Genomic DNA, 17,906 nt, shown 5'->3' with positions numbered 1-17,906 from the left:
CCCCCCTCCTCCGCCCTCCTCCGCCCTCCTCCCCCCTCCTCCCCCCTCCTCCCCTCCCTCTTTACATTTTTCTCCCCTCCTTCCGCTGGCATACGTCCTCCCCCCCTTTCTCCTCTCTTTCTTCATATCGCTCCATAGCGTCTCCGCCCGCTCTGCGTTCCCCTAATGCCACTAAAGCTCTGCGCGTTATCGTGCCTGCGCAGGGGGCCCTGCTCGGGGCTTTACACCGCCGTCAAGCGACGCACGCCACGGAACCGGGTGCGTGCGGCGCCATCTCTCGCTCGGTCAAGGCCTCTCCGCGCCGCCGCTCCAGAAGCGACGCCGTCTTTATCCGAGGGAGGAAGCTCATTCATCCCCTTCTCCCCCTCATCCTCCCTAAGCCTGAACTCTTCAGCGCTCTTTGAATTCCAGTGGCATTATTAACCCGACAAACAAGGAGGGAGGGGATATCATTGATTTAACCTTGATTTTCTTTTGATTGTTTTTCTCTCTCTCTCTCTCTCTCTCGCTGTTCGGAAGAGTCGGTTCCCTGGGAGCGTTTTTTTTTTTTTTTGTGTTTTTTTAAAATGCATTTGATGAGAAGAGCCTATGAAGCTCAGGAAATGGCGTTTGCTTTACCGCGATGCTCCCCCAAGACGACGTTCACCGTCTCGACGTCTGGTGCCGTCGCGTCTTGTGATATCGCCCTTTTATGGATGGGACGATATTCTGTCCGATAGATAGTTTCCTTCTGGAATTGTAGATCAGTGTGGAAAATACGTTTTCGCCTTTTGTATACAAATATTTTTTGTCCCTCCTCGAGGCCTCGGACTGGAGCGTGACTCACCCGGATGGCGGCTCTTGAGTCAGTGAGCTCCGTTTCAAGGCCTCCTGAGTCAGAGAGAGAGAGTGTGTGTGTGTGTGTGTGTGTGTGTGTGTGTGTGTGTGTGTGTGTGTGTGTGTGTGTGTGTGTGCGCGTGCGTGTGCGCGTGCGCGTGCGTGTGCGCGCGCGCGCGTCATCGCGGCTATTAATGTCAGTGACTTGTGTTCTTTTTTTCCCCTGTCTTTCTTCCTCTGACTACGGCGAGCATTTGTCATGTCGCCGTGGGAAGGTGTTACTTTCACGGAGAGAAACTTGGTGGATGTTAAAAAAGAAAAGGTTACGTGTCGACAAGCACTCCACCCTACCGACCGACTCGAGCCATTTCACCATTTTGGGTTTTTTTTTTTTTTGTTTTTTTTTCTCGTCTGATACTACACAATAACCGAAGCTGAATTTCAACAACTTAAACTCGCACTCTTTTCAAGGACGGGGATCAAAAGCACCAAGAGGTACCGAGCCGTGAGCTCTGAGGCGCCGCGAGGTGCTGCAAACAAAATAAGAGTCTGGGGCTGGGGCGTCGGACCGGGCCTTGGAGTTTGACTTCCAAATCGGCTCGGGGAAAAAAAAAAAAAGCCAAAAAATCATTGTAGTGGCGTGTAGAAAAACAAAACAGCCATTATCAAAAGCAGCTCCAACCATATGTTGATGCGGAACCATGGATTAAGATGAATGTGTTGACGTCTCCAGTCTCTGCCGCAGAGGAGGGATTCCTGCACAAACCGCTGTTTTCACCACGTTTTGGGGGCTGGACTAATCTTAATGCCATTTTGTGTTATTTCTCTGGATACGCTTTTGAAGACCACATTCCAGAGAGCTGGGCGATGTTTGGAAAAAAAAAAAATTCAAATATCACAATTTTTTATTTGTCAACGAATACCTCGATATTGATAATCTGACGATATTTTGGTGAATAACTATCGGTGATTTCATGAGACAGATCCACACACAAGTGTGTGTGGATATTATGACCGTTGATTGGAACAGCTAGAACAGTCTATGACGTTCAGGAAGTCCCATTGCTTTACTCTAATGCTCCTTAACGGCAGCATTTAACTATATCACAATATTACTATAACCAAAATCCTAAAGAATACAGAGCCTGAAATCATGATAAATCGCGATAAGACTTATAAAAAAAGATTCTATTTTTTTCATCAAACAATGAGGAATAGTGTAAAAGATGGATGGATACGTTAAGAAATCTCATCTAAAATTGAGAAAGGAAAAAGGCAAAAACACCATAAATTCAGTAAAAGAATATACCTAAAAATATAAGTGATGTACATAAACCCACCACTAAACTAGAAACGAAAGGGTTCCAGAGACTGGAGTCGGACTCCACTAGTCCGTCCGTCTTTATTCTTCCTCCCCTCTCTTTGTTTGTTCCGCTCTTCCTTTCGTTCCGTTACTTCAGGACCTTTCTTTGGGGGACAGCTCCCCCTGCACCCTGTGCAACTCGCGTGTCGCTGTCCGTGGTGCTGAAAATGCTTGTCTGTCTGTCTCTCTCTCTCTGTCTCCCTCCCTCTCCCTGTCTCTCTCCCTCTCCCTGTCTCTCTCTCTCTGTCTCTCCTTGGACCCGGAAACCTCAGTCATTTAAAGTCGTGCCCTAACCAACCACCACTCTTTTTCCCAAATTCCTCCAAATCCGGATGCGCCGTGATGTGATGTCCACTGTGATGTTTTCACCCAAAATGCTGTTCGCTCTGATCGGTTTATCTGAGAAAACGACAGCAAATCACCTCACCTGACTTCTTCTCTTTTCCTCTCTTTCTTTCTTTCTTTCTTTCTTTCTTTCTTTCCTTCCTTCCAGTGGTGCTGCTCAATTCTAAAGAGACTCAGGCAGAACTGGGCTGGACGTCGTACCCTCCCAACGGAGTAAGAGTGTGTGTGTGTGTGTGTGTGTGTGTGTGTGTGTGTGTGTGTGTGTGTGTGTGTGTGTGTGTGTGTGTGTGTGTGTGTGTGTGTGTGTGTGTGTGTGTGTGTGTGTCCACCACTTTCATTCCTCCCTTTATTCTCTCGCCCCTTTTTCGGCTGTTCTCTTTCTTCCCCTCCCTGTTTTCCTTCGTTCTTTCTCTTCATCCCTCCTTCTCCTTTCTTTTGTCCTCCCCTTCTTTGTTTCTTTTCACCCCCACCTCCTTCCTTCCTTTTTGTTTTTGTGATTATTTGTGTCTTTCTTTCTTTTCACACCTCTTCCCGCTTTCTTTATTGTTTGATTGTTTCTTTTTATCACTCCTCCCTCCTTTCATTCTTACCTTCTTTGTTCCTCTGTTTCTTTATACAATCCTCCCTTTTTATTTTTTTCTCTGTTAATTTTCACACCTCCTCACTTTCTTTTTTTATTGGTTGTTTGTTTATTTTTATCACTCCTCCCTCTTTATTTTGGTTGTTCCTTCTTTTATTATTCCACTCTTTCTCTTTTTTCTCCTCCGTCCTTTTTTATTGTCCATTCTTTGTGACTTTCTTTTTACCACTCCTCCCTCTGAATTTAATCTTTCTTTCTTATTTTTGAACTCTGTTTCCTCATGTCTCCTCTATGTCTCCTCTATCTCTAGTACCCCCCTCTTTCCCTCTGTCCCTCGCCCACTCCCCCCCTCTCCCTCCTTTCCTCCCTCCCTGCTTACCCCTCTCTCCGGTCCAGGACTCATCATTATCATTAATCGATGAGGCTAATCCAAGTTAGACTGAGAACCCTCGCCACACACACACACACACACACACACACACACACACACACACACACAGATCGATCCGGCTTGTAAAAACTTGCGCGCTAAGTTATGACTTGAAGATAAATACCAGAGCGGGACCCTTTAAAATAATTGTTTCAAGCCCAAGCACTTTTAAACACACACACGCACACACACACATCGTGCAGGTTGGTGGATGGAGCGGGAGGTGGAGGTGGTCTTGGGACCACATGCAAAGCTGTAAATCTTGGATTAATGGACTTGTCCTATTCAAGCCCAGGCCCCGATAAATTTAGGGAAAAGGGAGAAAGCTCACTGCGTCCACCTTCATTTAGTCACTGACGGCGCCGCAGTTCATCATTTCAGCAGAACAGATAATCTATCGCGAGGGAGAGAGCGAGGGAGAGACTTGGGGGAGAGAGAGAGAGAGCAAAGGAGAGACTTGGGGGAGAGAGAGAGCAATGAAGAGACTTGGGGGGGGAGAGAGAGAGAGACTTGGGGGGGAGAGAGAGACTTGGGGGAGAGAGAGAGCGATGGAGAGACTTGGGGGTGAGAGGCTTTGGGGAGAGAGAGAGATTGATGGAGAGACTTGGGGGAGAGAGAGAGATTGATGGAGAGACTTGGGGGAGAGAGAGAGCGACGGAGAGACTTGGGAGAGAGAGAGACTTGGGGGAGAGAGAGAGAGAGAGCGATGGAGAGACTTGGGGGAGAGAGAGACTTGGGGAGAGAGAGAGAGCGATGGAGAGACTTGGGGGAGAGAGAGACTTGGGGGAGAGAGAGAGAGCGATGGAGAGACTTGGGGGAGAGGGAGAGAGCGATGGAGAGACTTGGGGGAGAGAGAGAGACTTGGGGGGAGAGAGAGAGCGATGGAGAGACTTGGGGGAGAGAGAGACTTGGGGGAGAGAGAGAGAGAGCGATGGAGAGACTTGGGGGAGAGAGAGACTTGGGGGAGAGAGAGAGAGAGAGAGCGATGGAGAGACTTGGGGGAGAGAGAGAGACTTGGGGGAGAGAGAGACTTGGGGAGAGAGAGAGCGATGGAGAGACTTGGGGGAGAGAGAGAGAGCGATGGAGAGACTTGGGGGAGAGAGAGACTTGTTGGAGGGAGAGAGAGCGATGGAGAGACTTGGGGGAGAGAGAGACTTGTTGGAGGGAGAGAGAGCGATGGAGAGACTTGGGGGAGAGAGAGAGCGATGGAGAGACTTGGGGGAGAGAGAGACTTGTTGGAGGGAGAGAGAGCGATGGAGAGACTTGGGGGAGAGAGAGAGGGATGGAGAGACTTGGGGGGAGAGAGAGACTTGTGAGAGAGAGAGAGCGATAGAGACTTGGGAGAGAGAGAGCGATGGAGACGCTTGGGGGAGAGAGAGAGACTTGGTGCGAGAGAGAGAGAACAATGGAGAGACTTGAGAGAGAGAGAGAGAGAGAGAGAGAGAGAGAGAGAGAATTTGAAAAGTTGGTTAAAAATAAACCAACTTTTACACCCATGTTCTCCTTTAAATACCTGTGTACTTCCTTTAAATATCCATGTACTTCCTTTAAATACCCATGTAGCTCCTTTAAATCAGGAAGCAGGAACAAATGGTTCAGTACTACTTGATGTCAAATTATAGACTGAATTTGACGATTACTATTAATACTTTAAGTACATTTAAGAGCTGGTTTTGTTGGTGCGTACTGTACTTGAACGTTTTTGGTTTTTTTCCAGTTGTTTTTTTTGTACTTGGTTCTGGTCTGTAACTACATTGAATTCCATGTCAACCATGGTTCAGTATTTACACAGACATTGTAGATGTTATTTGTAGGTGCTACTGCCACCGCGATGCACTTTTTTTTTTTTCCATTTCCTTTTTTATAACTTTCTTGACAGTGACGTGCACACGCTTATCATTTACAAGTCGTTCGGTTTCAGTTTCCCCGTTTTTCTCACAAATTGTACTTTCAGACACACTTACGTGTCTTCACGATGGGATGTCAGCGCGCCGTAATGCAGCGTGACGAAACCTTCCACGCAAACACGCAGGGATGGATAATAGAAGTTAAAGGATAAATGAAAGTTCAAAGGTCATAGCTCCACTGAGCCCACGGCGGAGGGCAGGATCCACCGCGAGGATATAGATCCAGGGGGAATAACTCCCGGGTTCCCATCGAACAGCCCGGGTCAGCAGATGTGTGCACGCCCATCGATCCTGAATAGTCAGATAAAACCTCCTTTATGCCTCTGCCATGTTCCCATCAATATTACAAACAACTTTGTTTTCACAACTGATTGCCGCAAAGATTCTGAGTTGATATCGCCGCGTGATGATCGATATTTCAGGCAGGGTGGACGGGCGGTTTAAACAAGACCGTCAGTCTAAGACATTTCTCTGTAAGAATATCCGCTTCTGAATTGATAAGATAGGACGTCTTGCATTAAAAGACAAAAAGCAATGGATATTTTTACCTTATTTCAGTGCGACGGTACATAGAATAGGTCAAAACTGTCAACACAAGACTGATCACAGTACAAGCAAAATGATCAAAAAAAACCTAATTATATATATATATATATATATATATATATATATATATATATATATCTTAAATATAATATTGCATTCAATAAATTAATAAAAAATAAACAAAAATACAAATTAAATGAATAAATAAAACAAGTTTAGGCGAGTGACTGGAAGAAAGAGAATTACAGAAAGAAAAAAATAAGAATTAAATTCCATTCCATGTTGCATGTGCACACACACACACACAAACACACACACACACGCACACACACATCTGCATGGATTAGCGGCATCATCCTGTTGACCTGCATCGACTCTGTGTTCCCTCACCGTCTTTTTCTGCCTCAGATGCTCTGTTCTCCATCTGTTCGCTTCCTCTCCATCCTCCACCCACTGCGTGACCACTTCTTCTCTTCCCCTCTTGTCTTTTTCCCGCTTTTGATGCTCACCACTTTACTCCTTACCGCCTCTATCTCCTCGCGTCTGACTCAAAATGTAATGATTCGACACATTCTACACCCCCACGTCCCCCTCTCTTCGATTTCCCACCTTCATCAGTTATTCTCTTATTTATGCCCCGCCCCCACCCTTCCTGTGTAAGTTCCCGTCAGAAACGGAGCGCTTTCTGATATTTTCGGCTATTTTTAAAGGCGGTGTCCTCTCTCCCTCTCTCGCACCCAGTGGGAGGAGATCAGCGGCGTGGATGAGAAGTACAAGCCCATCCGGACGTACCAGGTGTGCAACGTGATGGAGCCGCTGCAGCAGAACAACTGGCTGCAGACGGGCTGGGTGGCGCGCCGCGGCGGGCAGCGCATCTTCGTGGAGCTGCAGTTCACGCTGCGCGACTGCAACAGCATCCCGGGCGTGGCCGGCACGTGCAAGGAGACCTTCAACCTGCTGTACCTGGAGTCGGACCGCGACCTGGGCGGCGTGACGCGCGAGGACCGCTACACCAAGATCGACACCATCGCCGCCGACGAGAGCTTCACGCAGGGCGACCTGGGCGAGCGCAAGATGAAGCTCAACACGGAGGTGCGCGAGATCGGCCACCTCAACCGCAAGGGCTTCCACCTGGCCTTCCAGGACGTGGGCGCCTGCGTGGCCCTGGTGGCCGTGCGGGTGTACTACAAGCGCTGCCTGGCCACCGTGCAGAACCTCGCCGTGTTCCCCGACACGGTGGCCGAGGCGGCCTTCGCCACGCTGGTGGAGGTGCGCGGCGCCTGCGTCAACAACTCGGAGGTGGACACGGACAGCCCTCCCAGGATGCACTGCAGCGCCGAGGGGGAGTGGCTGGTGCCCATCGGGAAGTGTAGCTGCAGCGCCGGCTACGAGGAGGGACACAGCAGCTGTGAAGGTAGGGCGCGGGGCGGAGGAGCTTGAGGGCGGTCGTGTTGTGGAGCGAAGGAGCTTGAGAAGGGTGGTGGTGTGGGAAGGGGGGGGGGGGGGGGACAGGAATGAGCGAGAGAGAATCCTGGGCGCCCACAATAGCGGTTGCCCAGTTGCCGCCGGTGTCAATATTCGGCCAATCGTCAACCATCTGGTGCGGTCGGGGTGCCCCGCCGACGACCGCTTTTCAATGGACGGAGGTGTCGGAGGGGGGAAGGGGAAAGATTAACAGGAGGAGTGACACGGGAGCTGTGGAGTGGAGGCAGACGACAAAAGCGAGCCAACCTTGACTATTCACTATCGTATCAGGCGCGAGGAGACCGCGGGAACATAATTGTTCCGAGAAAGCGAAGCGTGACAAAGCGTACGAGACCCTATTTCGCCGGGAAAGCGGCGCGTGGCGTCAGCGGTGAGGGCGGTGCTTTCGTGGGCGCCTCTCCTGCGTTCTCATTTGCTGTTCAAGGAGCGTCCTGGCTGCTTATTAGAGAGAGAGAGAGAAGGAGAGGGAGAGGGAGAGAGAGGGAGGGAGCTGACTAATGGCCTCAGATGGCTCCGTGCGACTGACTTTTAACACCGGAGCCCAAACTGCTTGGCGCTGGTGTCTGAACAGAGAATGGACAGCGTGTCCGATCGCACACACATGGCCACGCACTGTGTGTGGGTGGTGTGTGTGTGTGTGTGTGTGTGTGTGTGTGTGTCTGTCTCTGTGGGTCCGTGCGCTCTGACGTCCACAGCACTGGACACTGTTTGGCTCTGTGTCACCAGCGATTGCTCAGTCAACGGTCGCCAGTTTCATTGGCCGAGCGGCGCTGTCTGCTTTCACACGCGATTTCGCGCGGGCGGGCGGGCGGGTGGGCAGGCGTGCGTGCGCGCGCATGTGTCTTGTGAAGGACTTGAATTGAATTGAACTTCCAACAAACTAAAGTGTCGGGTCCGTAAAGTTGCAGATGGTTTGTTGGTCAGTATGTAAATGGGCTCCTTGGCTTATATTGATGCGCGTATTTTGTGATTTTCTTTTTTACCCGCCAGCCTGCTGTCTGTTCACGACGGCGTTCACCTGTCCAAAGGTGTTGTGTCTGGTTAATGGGTTCACCCTTTCTTTTGTTGTAGTCTGTTGTTCCGTTTTCGGGTGTTCAAGCTTGACATGATGATTTTAGAACAAGGATGTGAATAATCGCAGGCAGGCGATTATGTAATAACATAGTCGTTAATGCAATTATGGCAACTTTTTGCTCAGGGACTCATCAAACAGATCAAAGTGGAAGGAGGGAGGGAAGGGAGGATGAACAAGCGGAGGAGGAGGGGAGGAAGTGCGTAGGGATGGATGGATGATTAAATAACTAAACAGGTGAGAGGGGAGGCGGGGAACATAGAGACCAAAGGAAACGGGGGGGGGGGGGGGATAAAGGATACCGGTCGGAGGGAAAGTTTGAAAAGAGAGGAAATAAAAAAAGGAGGAAGAAAGGATGAAGACGAAGGATAAAAATCAAAGGGGCGACTTGACTCGACTGTCGTTGACGCTGGAGACCGCCACGTCATATTCAGCAAGACCCAGATTAGAGGAGTTAAGATAACATTTAAAATGAAAACGCTTTATTAAACCCCCGGTGGGAAAATTTGTGAATTAATATAATATCATTAATATTAAAAATACAGAGGAAATAAAAAAGAACGTTAAGACATTCCCAGCGGGGGGAGAAAAAACTTGATGCCGGTAATAAAAAAAAATGTGAAAGCCTGCGAGAAAGAGATACAGATACTTAAACCAGAAAAATAAAAACAACTGTTATTAATTAATTAAATGTCCCAAAAGACACCCCAAAAAAAAGCGAAAACCTGTGATGGGCACCAGGAACACATGCAGATAAAGCGCTCAAACCCCGTTTGAAAAGTTAAAACGGTAGCTGTAAGACCGGCAGCCGCGAAGGCGGGAGAAAACCAACCCGTCGGTGTTTTTGGCTCCGTTCAGCTGCGATGGTGTGAACGTGTGAAGAGCAGCATCTCCCACCGCAGCAGCGCTATCGATCAGCTGCACCGCTTCAATAGACCCAGGAACTAAACCAGGCACACACACTGATACTGTATCTACCATCATTCTATAGAATACATGTATTGTACTATATATATGTTCTCTGGATGTAGAGGTTGTCGCGATTCTCCAAATCCCTGACTCGATTTGACATTGGATTATTATTATTATTTTTTTTTTTCAGCACTGACGTCTAAGCTGTTATGGTTCGAGTCTCGATTTGATTTCTTTGGGCGTCAAAAAACAGTAAACAACATAACAAGAACAAAAACAGGAGAATGTTTTAACAACACGCCTAAACAGTTTAGGAGCTTTAGCGAAGCTAGACTTTAGAATAAATAACCAATTAGTTATTATTGCACTACTTTCGAGTCGCTCAGTGCAGGAAAAACAAATGCGGGGAACGCCGGTCGTGAAAGGCAAATTACTACCTGCGCCTCCACAGCTCCGATCAGAGCCATCTTTACTCCAAACAAGGCAAATTAAAACTCTAGTTGTATTTGATTTACTCCGTTTCCTGCTGCTGCTCTGCTGTGGTGTTCTCACGGCCCCAGTGGCAAATACCCCGGCGCCCCGGCACAGTCCGCGAGCCGCCGGTTGGGAACCTCTGCCCTAGGGGACATTCCCTTGGCGATGGTCGGGTTTGTTTTCCACTTTCATTGCCACATCTGTGGAGTTATTGGACATTCTGGTCAACGGCGCACTCTCGTTTTGTTTTTATAATATAATAATAATAATAATAATTAATAATAAGAGGTTGGACGACGAGAGTTCCTGTTACGCACGGCGTTTTGACTTGTTCCATAAGGAAACGGAGCGGCACAGCCGAGTGCAGATCACGGACGCCGGTGATGGTGCGCATGGGGGCGCCGGTGATGTGCGCTTCAATGTGCGCACATCACGCACCTCGATGCCCATTCACGCTTGGGGGAAAAAATAAAAAGGGCCTGATTTAAAAAAGATAAATAAAAAAGAGCACCATGGGGCAGGTGCTCGGGAAGCCTCTGCAGCCCCTCTGCACGTGCCTGCCCCCCAGCGCACGCTGCATTTGTTTACCGGCGGATGTTGACCGCCCCAATATGGTGACTCTATATATATATATACACACACAGTATATAATGGTCAATTGTTCTATACACTCATTATATCATTCCATATAATCTATTTTATGTTGTTCTATATATTTTATAGTTCTATCACTCATCTATATACAGTATATTCTATCTGTCTATCTATTGTTTTGTCTGTCTGTCCATCTGCTGAATGTTAACTCGGTAATCAGACTACAAAAGTCTGATTTGTGTGTGTGTGTGTGTGTGTGTGTGTGTGTGTGTGTGTGTGTGTGTGTGTGTGTGTGTGTGTGTGTGTGTGTGTGTGTGTGTGTGTGTGTGTGTGTGTGTGTGTGTGTGTGTGTGTGTGTGTGTGTGTGTGTGTGTGTGCGCGCGCGCACTGGCGGCCATGGTTTGCGACTACGTCTTATTTACATCTCGCTTTAATTGCAAAACGGAGCGAGCGGCGTGTTCAGCGAGCGTCTCAGTGCGGCTCAATAATATCGAGTTGTCTGCGAGTAGCTACTGATAATGGTGTGAGTAGAGAGGAGGAGCACACACACACAGTGGACTGGTGGATTACCTCAGATCAGTGTGTGTTTAGCTGCAATCCATTTCTCTAAAACCTCGTTCATCCTCGTCACTGGATCCATCAAACAATGCTCCAGATAATGATGAAGGAGCTTGTTTTTTTTTTTTTATTGAATTTAATTATTTTTCTGTTTATTTTTCCCGTTTCTGTTCTGTCTTTTCATTGGTTCAACTGTTCAATTGTAGCATGAAAAATGATAAAAAATAGATTATTATTATTATTAATAAATAAAAACATATACACATAAGTCACATTCACGTCCTCTAGCTTTAATTCAACTCATTGTACCTCGTATACCAATAATGAGCTGTATTTTGTCATCTGAGCTGGACGTTGAATAAATAAAAATAAACAAAATGTCAACACTACACAATTATTTTGTGGATACAAAAAATCTTTGCGTATGATTAATTTATTTTAACCACCATATTGGCTGTGATGCAAAACTCCCCCATGGCTGTGATCAATGAGAGAAATATTTATATTTTAATGAGGTAACTAATAGTGCTGAGTGTAGGGCTGGATTTAGGGGGAGAAGAACGTGAAGTGGACTGAACGAGACTCTTTACCCACAATCCACTGCCCACACAGACCAGTAATATGTGTAGAACTGACCCGTGAGAGAGATTATATATCATAGATATAGTGATATAAAGATTAAATAGAAATACTATATTCAGGACCCGATGCAAACCTTTTAGAAAAGGTTGCCAGGTTGCCAAACACGTCAGCTGACAAAATGGTTTTAATCATTTTATAGTTCAGTGATATGGATCCGATATAATTATAACCCATATTTAAGTCTTAAGATATGTAGGTATGTAGCTAGATATACATTGATAGATAATTGGGCAATAAAAATGAAGTCATGGCAAATTGAAAATAAATACTGCACTAGTTTGAACAGGGTTCAGATGTTTCCTTGGGATGCCAGATCAAGACATTTTAAGGTTTGATGTTGACTGCACTGCTCGGCCCCACGAGACGGTGCTAAGGCACGCGACTGTTAACGGTGGCCATGGTCCTGTTGCCCGGGGCGACCGGGGCAACGGCTACTGCCCAGTCCTTATGTAATAGAACAGGAGGAGAAGCGAGTGGAGAGCGTTGTTCTCCTGGAGCTGGAAAACATGGAGGCCATCCGTCCCAGGTCAGAGCAGAGCCTCCTTCAGAGCTTAACATATCACCTCACACTCAACGTGTGTGTGTGTGTGTGTGTGTGTGTGTGTGTGTGTGTGTGTGTGTGTGTGTGTGTGCGTGTGCGTGCAGACATACATAGATTTTTCCATCCGTGTGCCCTCATAGACTTCCCCCCCCCCCCCCCTCCCAAGTCCGTTTGTGTTGCATGCATAGGGTTGGGGTTCGGTTTGAGTGGACATTGCATAGATGCACGAATGCGGCCACAGTGCACGTGCACACACACAGATACACATGTGCACTCCCCCAAATGAAGTGGGAATGGAAAAGTGTGTGTGTGTGTGTGTGTGTGTGTGTGTGTGTGTGTGTGTGTGTGTGTGTGTGTGTGTGTGTGTGTGTGTGTGTGTGTGTGTGTGTGTGTGTGTGTGTGTGTGTGTGTGTGTGTGTGGTAATTAAGGCGTGCTACTCTTTCTATATAATTACTCAGAGTGGCGCGTGCCTGCAGCCGATCCTCTGATTATCTCCGTTGTTTGCTCTCCCATTGTGCAGCCCAAGGCGTATTCATCACCCCCTCCCTCCCTCCCTCCCCATCCCATCATCTTTCCTCATTCACCCTCCCCCGGTCATTTTTCCCCTCCATTTCCTCCTCCGCGCCTATCTTCTTAACTTCCCCTCCTCGCCTCTCACCTCCTCCCTGGTTCTTTGTTCCTCCTCCTCCCCCTTTCCGCCGTAATCTCTCAATATTATTAGGTTTGAATGCTGTTCTCCTCCCCCGCCCCCACCCCCCCACCCCTCTCTCTCTCTCTCTCTCGCTCATCTCTCTTCCCCATCTCTCCATCTAGTTTTCAACACCATTCTCCTCTCTCTCCCCCCTCTCTCTCCCCAACTCTCTCACCCCCTCTCTCCCGCCCCCCCTCTCTCTCTCTTCCCCATCTCTCCATCTAGTTTTCAACCACCATTCCCCTCCCTCTCTTCCCCCGCCTCTCCCCTCTCCCTCGCTCCTCTCTCTCGGCCCCCTCTCTCTCTCCCTTCTCTCTCTCTCTCTCGCTCATCTCTCTTCCCCATCTCTCCATCTAGTTTTCAACACCATTCAACTCTCTCTCCCCCCTCTCTCTCCCCAACTCTCTCTCCCCCCTCTCTCTCCCCGCCCTCCCCTCTCTCTCTCTCTCTCCCCCTCTCCCCCCCGCCTCTCCCCTCTCTCTCGCTCCTCTATCTCTCCCCCCTCTCTCTCCCCCTTCTCTCTCTCTCTCTCTCCCCCGCTCTCTCTCTCTTCCCCATCTTTCCATCTAGTTTTCAACACCGTTCTCCTCTCTCTCTCTCTCCCATCTCTCTCTCAACCCCCTCTCTCCCCCCCCTCTCTCCCAACCCCCTCTCTCCCCCCTCTCTCTCCCCCCTCTCTCTCAACCCTCTCTCTCAACCCCTCTCTCCCCAACTCTCTCCCCCTCTCTCTCCCCCTCTCTCTCTCTCTTCCCCATCTCTCCATCTAGTTTTCACCACCATTCCCCTCTCTCTCTCTCTCCCCCTCTCCCCCCGCCTCTCCCCTCTCTCTCGCTCCTCTCTCTCCCCCCTCTCTCCCCCCTCTCTCCCTCTCTCCCTCATCTCTCTCTTCCCCATCTCTCCATCTAGTTTTCAACACCATTCTCCCCACTCCCTCTCTCTCTCTCTCTCCCTCTCTCTCTCTCTCATCCCTCATACAAGCTCTCCTACGTCCTCCTTCGTCCCCTTCTCCTTCTCTTCCCTTTCCTCCATTTTAAGTTTCCTCATCCTTTCATCTCCACCGCCACCGTTCCTTCTCTCCTTCCTTTCCTCCTCCTCCTCCTCCTCCTCCTCCTCCTCCTCCTCTGTCGTCTCGAGCCGTTCGCCGGCACCGACTATTCAAAGCGCCGACGGCCTCGGAAGCGGCGTCCTCCGAGCTTCTTCTTCGTCCCCCCCCCCCCCCGTCCCCTGTCCCCTCGCGGTCGCCCCGGTGCATGCTGGGACGTCTGGGGCCAGTTCCCCTTCCCCGCCTCGCCGGCCGACGCCTCCTCAGCGTTTGGGGCGGAGCGAAGACTCGTCCGGCGGGTTTCCGGGACCCGCGCTTTGCGGTGGATCTCGCGTCGTGGGCGATGACGTCACAGGGGGCGTAGAGGGAGATGAAGACTTGGGAGACGTTTCGGTTTCTTCTCCCGAAATTCCCCTCGATGAAGTGTGATCTTTATCTTGTCCCGGTTTGACCTCCTGGTTGGACCTTCCTTGTTAGACCTCACGGTTAGACCTCACGGTTGGACCTCCTTGTTAGACCTTCCTGGTTGGACCTCCTTGTTAGACCTTCCTGGTTGGACCTCCTTGTTAGACCTCCTTGTTAGACCTTCCTGGTTCGACCTCCCGGTTGGACCTCCTGGTTGTACCTCCCGGTTGGACCTCCTTGTTAGACCTCCTGGTTGGACCTCCTTGTTAGACCTTCCTGATTAGGCCTTTCTGGTTAGACCTCCCGTTGTAGCTCCTGGTTGTACCTCCTGGTTGTCCCTCCTGGTTAGACCTCCCGGTTAGACGCCTGATTAGACCTCCTGGACGACTGTCTTGTTATTTCACTCTTGACTCTCCATGCATTTGGTAGAAATAGAAACGCTACCTTCAGGGACAATTGTAATAAGTTGGCGGATTTACTCCCAAAAAAATAAAAAATGGTTGAATTTTTCTCGAGCAGTTTTTCCATTTTCAACTTCCTGGAAGTGCTCCACTCTAGCCAAAAAGCAGCCGGAGGCCGTGCATTCTAAAGGAAAACGCTGGTATTTCTTAAATATTCATCAAAACTTTTCATCATTGGGAGTCAACCTGAGTGACATGACAATGGCCCATTAGTCTCACATGGCCTCTCAATACTTGATGAATTGATTGAGCAATCGATGCCAGAATCGAGAAGATGATTGACTCCCCAGGATCGAAAAATGTCATTTGGGTAAAAAAAAAAATACAATGTCATTTTCCTTTAAGCGCTGTCGCAAGAACGCTCACAAAGCCCCCGACCTGAATTCCATTCCAGCTCGCATCCCTCCTTCTGTCTTTCCTGTCGTCGCCGTTCATCTCCTCTCCTTATGCTTCCCTGCCTCCATCGCCATGGGGACCATGTGGCGGGGTGAGACTGGGTGACGCCGGGTGAGGCTCCGAGGGGGAGGCAGGTTAACGGGCTGAAATCTGCCGGAGCGGCTGCGAGATTAATTGCTTTGCTGTGTGTGTGTGTGTGTGTGTGTGTGTGTGTCTGTGTGTGTGTGTGTGTGTGTGTGTCTGTGTGTGTGTGTGTGTGTGTGTGTGTGTGTGTGTGTGTGTGTGTGTGTGGACCTGCCCGTCCCACATATTTGGCACCAGTGCCCCATCGTATGTTTATTAAATCCATCGCTCGTATTTCCTCTGTCTGCGGTCTGTTCGTCTCTCTCTCTCTCTCTCTCTCTCCTCCTCTAATTGTTGTTCTCCATGTGTCTCTCAAATCTCCTCCCCACTTTTAACTTTCATCAGCTGTCTTGCGCCAACTGTCTCAACGCGTCCTCCAGGTCCTCCCTTCTCTGTGCCCCCGCCCTCTCTCTCTCTCTCTCTCTCTCTCTCTCCCCCCTCCCCCCCACACCGTTGTTCGCTCTTCCTCATTTACACGTTCCTTTATCAGCCCCCTACCTGGCGTGGTGCCGCCTCTGCCCATCTGCTCCTCGGCTGCTGCTCCTCCTCCTCCTCCTCTTTCTCATCCTTCCATCTTCATCGCTCCAGCCCATCGCCCACTAATGCCCACACTTCCCAGTCCCCCCCCCCTCTCTCTCTCCCTCCCTCTCCCCTGCTCCCCCCTGGGAGAATCACAAATGTGTTCTTTTGAGCTTGGTGCCTGATGTATTTATTTTGCTGGGCAGACCCATTTTTGGCCCAACTACACATATAATCACACACACACACACGCACGCACACGCACATATACATACCGTACGGACACTTGCCCCCGGACACTCGCTTTTCCTTTTTCAGGATGTCTTGCCTGCAGTAACTCACGGACCAAGGCGTGAGGGATGGAGAGGCGGGAGAAGGGCGGTGAAACAGGACATTAGGGGCTTAGTGAGCAGAGAGGAGCGGGCGTTGAAGAACGGCGGCGAGGCACAAAAGGGAAGGGCTGTCGGAGAAGTTGAGTTATTCCGCGGGTCGCTCGCCCTCATTGTGAGTCGCTCCGCGTTGAAAAAGATTTTAAAAAAAAAAAAAAAAGCGACGGATGAATGCATAAAATATGAATTTGGTAAAAGCAACAGAGGGTTGCGGATGCACGCCGCGCGCCGCGTGGCGGAAAACGGAGAAGGGGAAGAAAACACGGAGGCGGGGAGGGTGGAAAGGTGGGACATTAGACGAGGCGGGGTTAAAGGGAGGAAGAGGGTAACAAAAAAATAAAATATTTAAAAAAAAATAGAGGAATAGGTTTCACGGGGTTGGGAAAGGATATTGAGGGAGATAGAATTAGGAAAATGAGCAATTAGATCTAAAGTGGTAATCCATACCGGGTCGTCGGGTGGGGAAGTCCCAGAATTCCGTTGGAAACTGAAAACTTAAAAACGCACCCCCTGGTTTCCCTTCGTCTTCCCTCCCTTTCTTCACCTCCTTTCCTCAAACGTTTACCTTCTTCTCATTTTTTTTTTTTTCCTTTTTTCTTTATTTGTTTTCTTGAGCTGGACGACGGAAACGGCATGGATGGAGCTCATGCGTAAAACGCAGAACACGTTGAATGACTGTTTCTCATAAGGAACCAGCAACTGGGAATAAAGGATCGAAAATGGCATTAGCGTAACAAAAAAACCTTGCGGTTTACCACTTTAAGTTGTCAAAACGCAGGTCAAAGAAACGTTCATCATACTGAGCTGCATGGGAATGTCAGGTATACTCCACCACAGTTCAAACCGGGAGCAATTTGGTCATATTGCATTTTAATCTTTAATTTAATATTACATTTTTCAATATACAATCCTGTAACTGCTTTAATATTGTATATACTTGGGTTTTGAAGACATCCCAATGTATGCCAGTGAAATTAGATAATGTATGTGTCTTTAGATACTGTAGGTCTGTATTAATGGCGTTTCGGTGCCTCGTGACACGTCCAGTATTCACAGAGTCTCGCCATAGAAAGGTGTTTTTGGGGTTTTTTTCCCCCAAGGTCGGGGTCCAAGTGGAAGAGGAGTCTGAATTCAGTTGCGTCTGTTTTGTCTCTCTTTTTGTTTTATTTATTTATATATTTTTTTCTCCTCTGTTGCCGACCGCCGACCGCTCCCAAACAACTCCGACCCGCGGCCGTGCGGCGCGCCGCGGCGTCCTCATTAGCCCCAAAAACACAGACGTTATCGTCGGCGCGCCGGAGTGTTCAGCCGCTCAGTGGGATGTTCTGCTTGTCTTTCATGACTCGTTCTGTCTCTCTCTCTCTCTCTCTCCCTCTCCCGCTCTCTCCCTTGAACCCTGACTTAAAAAAAAAAATAAAAAATAGAAAATAAATTATAAAATAAAAATGAAAGGCAACACGAAAAAAAAAAAAAGCCCTTTCTCATTCACTTACCCTAACCCCTTTTGCGGTCGTCTTATGGTCTTTGTAGAACCGCTGGAATAATGTCCATAATGACGTCTGTGTTTCGGGTCTGACAGTTGCGCTTTGTAGGACGTATTCCGTTGTCAGACTC

General features: G+C 48.8%; 1 protein-coding gene across 1 annotated transcript in view; it reads left to right on the top strand.

Moving 5' to 3' along the window:
• Positions 1-17,906, top strand: part of epha10 (EPH receptor A10) — a gene marked incomplete at both ends in the record, with an annotated part of 179,505 nt that overhangs the window by 38,077 nt on the left and 123,522 nt on the right. The window contains 2 exons of the mRNA XM_080004599.1: positions 2,673-2,737; positions 6,729-7,401. Coding sequence (XP_079860725.1) covers positions 2,673-2,737; positions 6,729-7,401 — 738 coding nt within the window. The remainder of the gene's footprint in view (positions 1-2,672; positions 2,738-6,728; positions 7,402-17,906) is intronic.

The sequence above is a fragment of the Zeus faber genome, assembly GCF_960531495.2.
Source record: "Zeus faber genome assembly, chromosome: 1".
Classification (NCBI taxonomy): Eukaryota; Metazoa; Chordata; class Actinopteri; order Zeiformes; family Zeidae; genus Zeus; species Zeus faber.
This window is presented reverse-complemented; position numbering and strand designations above follow the sequence as displayed.